Genomic DNA, 9,802 nt, shown 5'->3' on the forward strand with positions numbered 1-9,802 from the left:
GGACAAATCAAATGAATTGCCAATCATCTCTTGCGAGTCAACCTTCATCCCAAGTTAAAAATACACTTTTATTTGCAGCCCCAGTTACACCAGTGATAGCTATATAGGCACAGTATTACTTAAAAAAATTTAAAAGGTGGGGGCAGTGGTCTACACTCAATTCCAAAGGACTCTGGCGACAGACACCGGTAACAGCATGTAACAGGACCCAGTTCAGACCAGAATTCAGATGTTCAAGAGAACGTTCTAGAGCCATTCTCCTCAGTCACTCCGTTGATGTAATTTCCTCTTTTTCACAGCAGAGGGAAAATGCCCAAAAGAAGGACTGGAGCGTTCTGCTGCTGCAGGACTGCTGCTGCCTGACATCTCAACTAGTGACTTCCACCAAAGTTTGAGTCAGCACGAGCTAACGCACCTTGGTGGCACATTCTCATCGTTCAGCGTTCTCACTTACTGCAATGGGGAAGGTATCAATCTTTTATCGTATAATGGCTCATATGTTGGCATTACATTTTACTCAGGATGATTTGGTTCAGCCCAAACAGGAGTTCCCAGGCTTCTCAAGTTTCTGCTGAAAAATGAGTCTCTTATTATTACAGCGTATTCTTTTCTCCTGCGGAAGACAGGCTCTTGAAACCACTTTGTAACAACAAAATCCCGACTAGTAGGCAACACTAGTCATTTCTTCCACCATGAAAGCGCCCCCGAGTAACAGGTGTTTTAATAAAAAACAAAACTCAAGAACCAAACAACAAAACCCACAATGCTTTTATTTAAGAGTAAATTTATTAGTCTTGGGAATACCGCAATTCTCCCCACCCGCCACAGACCAGCAGACTCACTTCGACCATCTGCAGTCCGTAACTCAAGTTTAAAGTGACATACTCTACCCCAAAACCCAAAGGCAGGTTAAATTCCTAGACCTTTTTGTTCTTTAGGTACTCATTATAAACTGAGTGTTGTTTAAAAGAGATCAGTTTACGTCTACCAGAGCAGAAGTCAGCCTAAACTTGAGCTGTGCCTGTTAAAGTATTTCAGTCACCCTGAAGTTAAGTTTTCTACATGAGATACTGGTGCCTGAGGAGTCCTCTCACATACGCTGGCACAGCGACATATACACAAGGTAAAAATGCATCAAAACCAAGCAAAGTTTTGAAGAAAGCATCCTGTTTCCAGAGATGCAGTACTTTTGCAAGCAGCCAGTACATACAAACCCACTAATGGTTCTGGGGATTCACTACTAGTATCGTCTCAGTACATCAACACTTCCTCTCATCCAGAAGGCCTGGACCATTGTAAAGCTGTTAACATTAAAAATATCGTAAAACCTTTCCTTGTTTCTTGGTGAGCAGGAGTATGTAATAATTTAGCTCTCTGCATTTTAGAGGACTAAAATTCACTTTTATTTAACTTGCTCTTTTTTCCAGCACAACTGGAGAGCACCCGACGTAAAGGGCAACTCCAGAATGGTTTTGTGCTGCAGAATCTAGCGCTGCAGGTACACTAAGAAAAGGCTCACTCTTGGCTCTTGGAAGATGTTGACTATTGCAGACAACAACTGACTTCCACCTGAGATTTATTTTTTTTATATCCACAAGATTAGCAGTGCTACTTTCAAAGGCAACTCATGAATGGTAACACAACCCTCTGAAACACCACGCTCAGAAGCCAAGGTTTGTTTATCAGCTGTGTTTTGCTCTCCTTTGGTTTTCCAACGCACGTCCACTGCTGCGCTGCTGCCTTCCGGTCACCGTGACTGAAAAAAGGGAAATGCGAGTTAGTACACTCTCAGAAACCAAGAGACTCAAATGCCCAATCATCTTCGGGTTGACCGTTCTCATACAGACAACACCTGCGTTTGGGTTATATTCAGGTTGTCCAACAGTATGAAAATACATCAGTAACTAACTACAATACTCAGAACGATGTGAGGACTGCTCATACTAACGCGTACTTCTTGCACAACGCTGTCTCCAGCACAAGTACCAAGTTAAGTCTCTACTTCCTGTGCGTGTTCCCCCTCCAAACCCTGCCAACCACAAAATCCTTGAGCATCTCAGCTTGATCCTCAGCAGTCCTGCAATAAACCGGTATACACACCAGTGCTGATCTGTAAATAATGATGTGCTAGAAATGAAATTAAACTTGTGATCAAGATCATGTCAACAGCTTGCTGAATCAGCAGAATTACATCTTTATTTTTCACAAAGTTAGTATTACCTTTCCTGCCATGAGTTAAGTTCTATTTGCTGCTCCCTAAACTAACACTGGCACCACGCCTGTGAAGAATTTGGAAATGTCTGTAAGCTGCAGAGCAGGCTGAAAAAGCGTGCCCTGATCTTCAGCAGCTATATTAATTACTACACAGCCACTACCACCAGCAGGGGACAGAACAAATACAGTGAATCGAACACTTAATTTTTCCAAAAGAGCAGCTTTTTAACTTGCCAAGGACAATTAACTTTCAGGTTCCCAGCTAATAACAGAGAACTCAAGCACACACAGAAAAAAACAGAACGTTCTGACAAAACCTTTTAAAGCCACCTGGGATGCTGCACATTGAAGACAGTGTTCCATGTCTTCATCAGAGGACTCAGCATCTGCATCAGCCTCCAACCACAGGTTTAAAAACCGACTCCTGGTCATTTTTTGCAGGGGAACAGGGGTGGGGGGGAAGGGAGAGACCTTACTTTTAGACTTATTTCTCTAACCCACTTCGGTGCCATACTATTGATGAGTGATTTTTGAATGAAAAGTGATTTTTGAATTAAAAGAAGTTAGTTTTTTTAATCTTTAAGGAGACACCCATAGTTCAAACAGTGTCCTTTCCAGCAGCATTTGTGATTTAAGTATTTCCACAGTCACGCTTAAGAGGAACATGAAGATAAAGAACTTTTTGCTGGTTGAAATTTTATCAAGTGACAGAAAAATAAGAAGTTGGCCAGGTAGCAACTTTTGTTTAACTAGATGCTTCCTTTGACTCATAATATAAAATACTATGCTGCTTCATTTGATATGAAACACAATCCATATCCTGAAATAGGTGTAATTTTGCTTCTTGATGAAGTTAACAGCAGCAATTTATGGGAGTATTTGCAAAACATTACTAGCAATTTCTGACAAGGGCACTGCACCGCTACTGAGCTGCTACGACAGAGGCTCCAGACAGAACAGGCTGTGAGCCAACTGAGAGCCCAGACATCACGCAGTACCCAACCACATCTATCCTTCAGGCAAGATGGAAACCCCCTGAAATAGGTGACGTATGTCAAACGAACCGTCCTGTACCAACTCCGCTTTTCTTTCCACCATTTCAAAGTGGGTTCTCAAAAGCAGTATTTGAAACTAACAGCAAAACTGTTAACAGAAGAAATGTTCTTACAGGTTACTTCAAACCGTATTTTTAAAATTACACACTAAGTACACACGCTTCTTACAGGAATACTTCCCTTGGAAAAGGGATCTGTCCTTATCCTCAACTCTATCCTAGAGTTTAACACTCCTGGCACACATCAAGTTACTGCCTTTTTTTTTCCCCAATAACAATTATTTAGTAAAAAAGTTTTCCGAAAGCTGTATGAGAGTGACAACCACTACCACCTTCTTTTTTTCCTGGGGAGTTAGAGAAACAGAACACAGTCACTCTTCCACATGAAGTCTGAAGAGAGCTGCTCCCACATCTACTTGAAAAATCATTTTAGTAGGGTAGTCATCACAGAACATGGCTGACCTACAAAGTTGGAAACCTTCCTGGAGATGCCTGGAAGTCTGCAATTTAATCCAAGGACCTCTGCAGAGCTTAACTGCTAATCAAAGATTATAGTTGGTACAATCATTAAATTGCGTGTTCTGCACATTTAAACAAGACTGATGACATGTCTCTACTGACATTTATTACTGCAATTCAGATTTTTATGGTCTGGTCTTACAAAGATTCCCAGACGAAGTACTCTGCAATGTGATTTAAAGTGCCATTTGTAATCAATTTTATATTCAACCGTACCAAAACTGGACCCATTCCTGCAGGTGAGAAGTCTCTCACTGTCATTCCTAACGTGGTAGTAAACAACCTACTCGAACCTCCTCCTCCAAAATTAAACCAGGAAGTTTAAAGTATTATTTAGCCATGAAGAACGTCCACCCAAATCTATCAACACAGAACCACCAGAAATATTCCTTCCAGATATTAGACTAGTGTAACATTTACCTTACGTATTGGTGCGGGCACCACTCATCTCTGCCATCAACACAGATAAACCAGTGTTACTTCAGAGACATCTTCGAGAAGCCATCACCCTGCAATCAAAAGATTCAACAAATTGAGGAAAGTACATTTCACAGCACTAGTCCACCTATAGTGCTCCCCCCTCATTTCAAAAGTCACAAGCTTGGGTTTGCAGATTATTCTGTTGCAAGTTTTACTACTTCTCTTTTTAAGTGGTGGAGGATTCACTGGCTTGGAATGGTCTGGAATGGCTTAGTGACAGGTTGCATGGCTTATGGATTCTCACTCCTTTTCAATGGTGCACTGCCACGTCAAATCCATAAGTTGAATGACAAAATTTACTGAGGACTAAACAGCAGCACAAAGCTTTTGGGTCTGTGGTTTGGTTTTTTTTAGTTGGAGGTCTTCACGTCTACTATATTCAAGAGCATCTTTTGAACTTCATGGCTTTACCTGCATCACAGCAGTCTGCCACAGGTTCTGCCACAGGTACTAGGTATCCCTGTAACGCAGTGTCAAAGAGTCAGGCATCCAACTAAACGTCAAGTTTGCAATGGCTTGCTTCAAACTCTCAATAGCCGAGCTGGTATTTGTCAATGTAAACCAATTCCTCATTTCTCAAGGCTTTAATTTTGTTATAATACAGTACATGCAGCCTCTTAAAGAAAGCATCTTCACTGAAAGACACTGCGCACAAAATACCCCCTCCCAGCCCTACTTGGCCATAGCCTACAGTGAGCTGCATTATCTCTTTAGTTTCTAAATTGGTGCCATAAATGCTTTTATCCAAGAAGAAACGTTGAATTTGGAGAACTTCTAATGTAGTGAAGTATTTTTTTTTTAAATCTAGACAGCACTTCCATTGCCATGACGTGCAGCTTGTCTTACTGTACTAGAGGAAGATAACTTGGTTCAATTTTGACTTAGACTGAAAAACTAGTTTGCTTTGCTTACCATCTTTGCTGTTTCACAGGCATTTGATGCTTTAAATCAGCTGTGGAATGCTGAAAGATTCACTTGTTTTTATGAAGCCATAAGCCTTTGAGAAGTTGGAGAGAAAGACTTCTTTGCTTATCTTATTTTCTCCTTTGGAATCAAAGATGTTCCTTTAAAAGTGAAACACTACAGAGTGGCAAAAATTTGAAACAGTATGAGTAAGCATTGTTTTGCAGCTTCTTTGATGGAATTGGTCAATTTTTTTTATTTTTACAGTATTCTGTAGCTGACTTACACGTACATGTTTTATTTGGAGGGGAGATCTTTTTAAGCTCCCCACGGAACAGTAGGAAGGCAGGAAATAGTATTATCCACTCGCTCTTTCAGGTTAAGTGAATGATATCCTCTATTTTCCTTTACACAAGGATCTGAAGGCATTTTGTACTGGGAACACTGTGACTTCAAATTCTAGGCACAACTGAACTGCATGGAATATCCCCACCACCCTCCACATCACAAGCAATACTTTTAAGAATGAGATGTTGAACATGTAGAACAATCCATCTCCATGTTAGATGGTTGGATATTGTGTGGAAGATCTTAAGAACTGCTTGTTCCATTCATGAGGAAAATCAGATGGGAAGTGTGGCATTTCAGGGAAACTTTACTTTGAAAATTACAACACTAGTACACAGCTCAAGTTTTATACATTTAACATCTGCTTTTTGAAAGAAATGTTAACAATTTTGAAATGAAACTAAACATTGGTTTAACTTTTCCTCACAAAAGCATAGAAGTCATGGAGGGGTAAACTTAACAGGCAACAATAAAAAAAGGTAAAAACAACTTTTCCTTTAGTAGTCCTCTGGTAGTAAAGATAGAACAACTTCCACTTTTCATTTGTTTGAGAAATAATGTGTCTTGGTCCAAAAGTTTAAGAGTGTTTTTAGTATCTGCTTCTGCCTCCACCTCTATCGGATCTGCTTCCACCACGGCCACCACCTCTGGGCGCTCCGCGGCTTGAACTACTGTAAGAATCACGAGGAGGTGGATAGCCCCTTTCCATGGATGGGGGAAGACCCCTGTCTTGTCTTCCAACACGATCACGGCCACTTGAGTAGACATCACTTCTGCTGCTTGAGTAACTTTCTCGGCTTCCATATCCATCTCGTGTGCTGCCGTAATCATCATATCGACTGCTTCCACCATAAGATGGCGGGGGCCCTCGTGCAGGTGGAGCACTACGTGAGTTACCTGCAGGGTCAATGGTCAGGTAATATGGCAACACCATAAGTTATATATAACAATTTCAATCTGAATTTACAGAATTGCTGTATTTACATGTTTACTGCTACTCTTTCGTATGTATGGAGATGTTCTTATTATAATCTGCCACATTAATGGTATTTAAAGTGGGGATTGCCTATCAGGCAGTGAGTGGATTTAAAGACTGTGCAGGAATGAAGACGGTGTTTATTCAGGCAGGCTCTTTACTGGGTATTCCAGAACAGCTTGTTATTTTAGAGAAGAAACTCAGCCATATATTCCAGAGATAGTTCCAATTCTGAACTGTAGACTTTGCTGCTTTAGCTTATTTAACAAGATGATCAAATGACAACCAAAAACTGCACTTTTACTGTAGGGGAAAAAAGTGTGCCACTTCCCCCTAAAACATGAGCAACCTAGTAGAAGTCAGATTTTATGATACCTGTACGGATTACTACACAATCCTCAAAAGGGACTCTTACCGTAACTCTCATATGAATCTCTGTAGGACCCTCCACTGGGATGATCCGAGTAGTCTCTGTCACGTCCACCACCGTATCCGTCACGATCACTATAGGAGGAAAGACTACTAAGACTTAGTACAAATCAGTGAAAACACAGCAAGAATAAAATGACAGGGTGAAAAATCCAACAGTAGGTACCTATATCCCCTAGAGGGGTATTCATCCCGTGAACTGGAATGACCATAGTCACGATACGCGTAGTCTCGTGGAGGTGGAGCGTAGTCCCGGGTATCCCTGGAACTGGGATAGTCTCTGCTTGAGTAACTAAGAAGAATAAGAATTGAGATGTTAGTCATGTCACACCTCGAAAGACCGAGGATCAAACACCTTCTCTGAACAACAACAAAAGGCAAAGTCTATCAGTAAAAGAATTTACCCGTCTTTAGTACTATAGCCGTCATCTCTTGGAGACATGTAGACATCTCTTCGTGATGGCATTGGCTCTCTGCGTGGAGGACCACCATAACTGTCTCTTCCACGTGACACAGGAGCTTAAGAGAAACAGTCCACATATAACTTAAATTAGCATTTAACCACGCAGAAGACTCCTCCAAGCAGGTAAGTATTAGCGACTGTTTATAGCTATTCAGAAGTAACATTTATAATAAATTTCTGCTTCTACAGTTTTGAAGCAGCACTAGAAGGAACACATCCATCACACCACACCAAACTGTTCCCAACAGCTACAAAATTACATTGGTATGAAGAGAATTAATAGAAACACGCCACCCTATTCCACAGCAGATTTTAGTTACAATCAACAATTCAAAACAGTTCCTGAAGAAAGACTAAGGTGCTACTGCTGACACTAAGCAACAACGTAATAAAGGAAGTCCTTACCTCTTCCTCCCATACTACTGCTACGCACTGGGCCAGAAGGTGCAGATCTTTTAGGTGGGGGGCCTCCGCTTCGCGGAGGTGGACCTCTTTTCATGGGAAGTGGTCCCCGAGAAGATCCTAGAAGGGTAAGCCATGAATCAACTTGTTATTCCTGTGCTATTCACATGTATGCCCCTGAAGTCTGAACTGCAATAACCTAGGTGCTGTTATTACCACTATGTGATCAACACTAAGTCTCTAAATTTAGAGCTCAAAGCCTTCTCTTGTGTTTCGGCCATACTAAATGCTACTGGCAGAACTGAGAGCCCACCAAGTTAACTTTCCACAGCCTAAATTCCTGTCAAGAACTGTCTTTTAGAACTTATCCGAAAGCCACAGGGTGTGACCAGGGAGAAAGACAGCTGATATCTGTAATCAGTCACAGCTTAAATGCTCAGCAAGTTATTGGTCTTAGAAGACAAGAGCCACCTGGGAAGATGCACTAGAGAAGAACCTACATAGAGAGGGAAAAGAGGCACTACAGAGTCTGTAAAACCTACTATGCAGACTCTTCAAGACAGGAGTTTTCACTATTTCCAGGGTTTTTTTCCTGCATTACAGCTTTAACTGTTATACCTCAGGTGCTGCTTGCTTTTTTGCAGTTAGTTTTGATACTGAAATGTCTCTGAATAAATAGCTACGTCTTAAAGAATATCCAGTATCGAGTAACATACTAACCTTCCACTTCAGAAAGCTTCAACTCGACACACTACTATTTTATAACCACAAACAAGGCTTAGCTTCCCTAACTCCCACTAGGACCTGGAAGGATCAGTCCTAGCATCTGATAAGTTCAGACCTATTGCTAGTAAGAATGAAAGGCAGTTCCCTTTCCCTGGTGGAAGAGAATCACTTTTTCAATTCGAATACCAGAAAGTTTCCTTTCTTACGTGCAGGGCAGGAGTTTTGCTTTTCTTTCATAGCCAAAAGTCAAGTGGAGTGTTAGTTGTAGAAGGGAATCTTCATATTTGAAAGCCTTTTCTTAAGGTGTACTTGCCTAATCAAAAATTTGACTAAACTGCCGAGATCATACTTCATCATTTTAATAAAGAACAAGGAGTGCACTATTCGGCTGTTTGACTTTTTTCCAGTAGGATTATTGTCATCTTCCAATGGGGTTGTCTTGTATGTTGTCCAAGTATATAATGAGAGAGGTAAATACATACCCAAGTGACTCCCTCTTGAAGGTGGTCCTCTCGCGCCACTTCCGCCTCTTCCACCTCTAAGGCCCCTGGGAGGACCTCTGCTTCGTGGAGGGGGTGGCGGCCCACGCCTACCACCACTTTCAAAGGATGGCTTGGTTGCTTGTTCCACTTTAATTGCTTTCCCATCTAATGACTAAAGAAGAAGCTGCTTTATTTACTGCTCAATCATGTTTGTATTTCTTAAATTAAGCCCCTCTTGCTTCACTATTATCGGGCTTCCATTTTATAATGTTAGAGCAACTCTAGAACCGATTTCAGTCTTCAGTATTAGTCCCCATGTACTCAGCAGCACGTTGGGCCTAATTTCTACCGTACTTCAGTCTTGTGGCATTGATGAAAAAACAAAAAAAGACAGAGCAGCATCAGAAAGGACTTTCAGTGAAAACACAAGTGTCCAATGATTACGGCAGCCCCATGTCATTTATTCTGTAAATGAAACATGTTTTATGATCTCCAATTTATTTTCAATTGCCACAGACTTTTGTAGCAAACTAGGACTGCACCAGTAGTTACACAGGATTAAGCTGAAGGTATCTTAGCTTCAGTTGGTATTTCTGGCAATGGGGAGGCCGTTTAGTACATTTTCTTGATGTCCTGATACAACGGTGATCACTGAAGTATTTAGAAGTTATTTCAGCATGTACAAAGCAGACTGAGCATGATAATTCACCCCTCTTTTCTACCATTTCAAGCTGGATTTTCAAAAGAGGTTGACTGTCACAATTTACTCTATTACTTGCTTTTCCAGAGTGGAGGTGCTTTGTGGT

General features: G+C 41.2%; 1 protein-coding gene across 1 annotated transcript; it reads right to left on the reverse strand.

Annotated features, from left to right (window-relative positions):
- Positions 1 to 5,805: 5,805 nt before the first annotated feature.
- RBMX (RNA binding motif protein, X-linked) lies at positions 5,806 to 9,142 on the reverse strand. The gene is made up of 6 exons (XM_010134792.1): positions 8,997 to 9,142; positions 7,792 to 7,908; positions 7,328 to 7,442; positions 7,090 to 7,215; positions 6,910 to 6,998; positions 5,806 to 6,415 (listed from the first exon to the last, which is right to left on the reverse strand). The coding sequence occupies exons 2-6, from the start codon at positions 7,883 to 7,885 to the stop codon at positions 6,108 to 6,110; spliced, it is 732 nt and encodes a 243-aa protein (XP_010133094.1). The 5' UTR covers positions 7,886 to 7,908; positions 8,997 to 9,142; the 3' UTR covers positions 5,806 to 6,107.
- Between the last annotated feature and the right edge of the window lie 660 nt (positions 9,143 to 9,802).

Source organism: Buceros rhinoceros, unplaced genomic scaffold (assembly GCF_000710305.1).
Source record: "Buceros rhinoceros silvestris isolate BGI_N320 unplaced genomic scaffold, ASM71030v1 scaffold35574, whole genome shotgun sequence".
In the NCBI taxonomy this organism is placed as follows: Eukaryota; Metazoa; Chordata; class Aves; order Bucerotiformes; family Bucerotidae; genus Buceros; species Buceros rhinoceros.

Bases quoted from the DNA above. Each gene is read 5' to 3' on its own strand.
- RBMX (XM_010134792.1), bottom strand. From the start codon at position 7,885: ATGAAAAGAGGTCCACCTCCGCGAAGCGGAGGCCCCCCACCTAAAAGA. The intron at 6,999-7,089 runs GTACCTACTGTT...TTCCTCCTATAG, and splicing joins TACCCCTCTAGGGGATATAG to TGATCGTGACGGATACGGTG. The intron at 6,416-6,909 runs GTAAGAGTCCCT...TTGACCCTGCAG, and splicing joins AGATTCATATGAGAGTTACG to GTAACTCACGTAGTGCTCCA.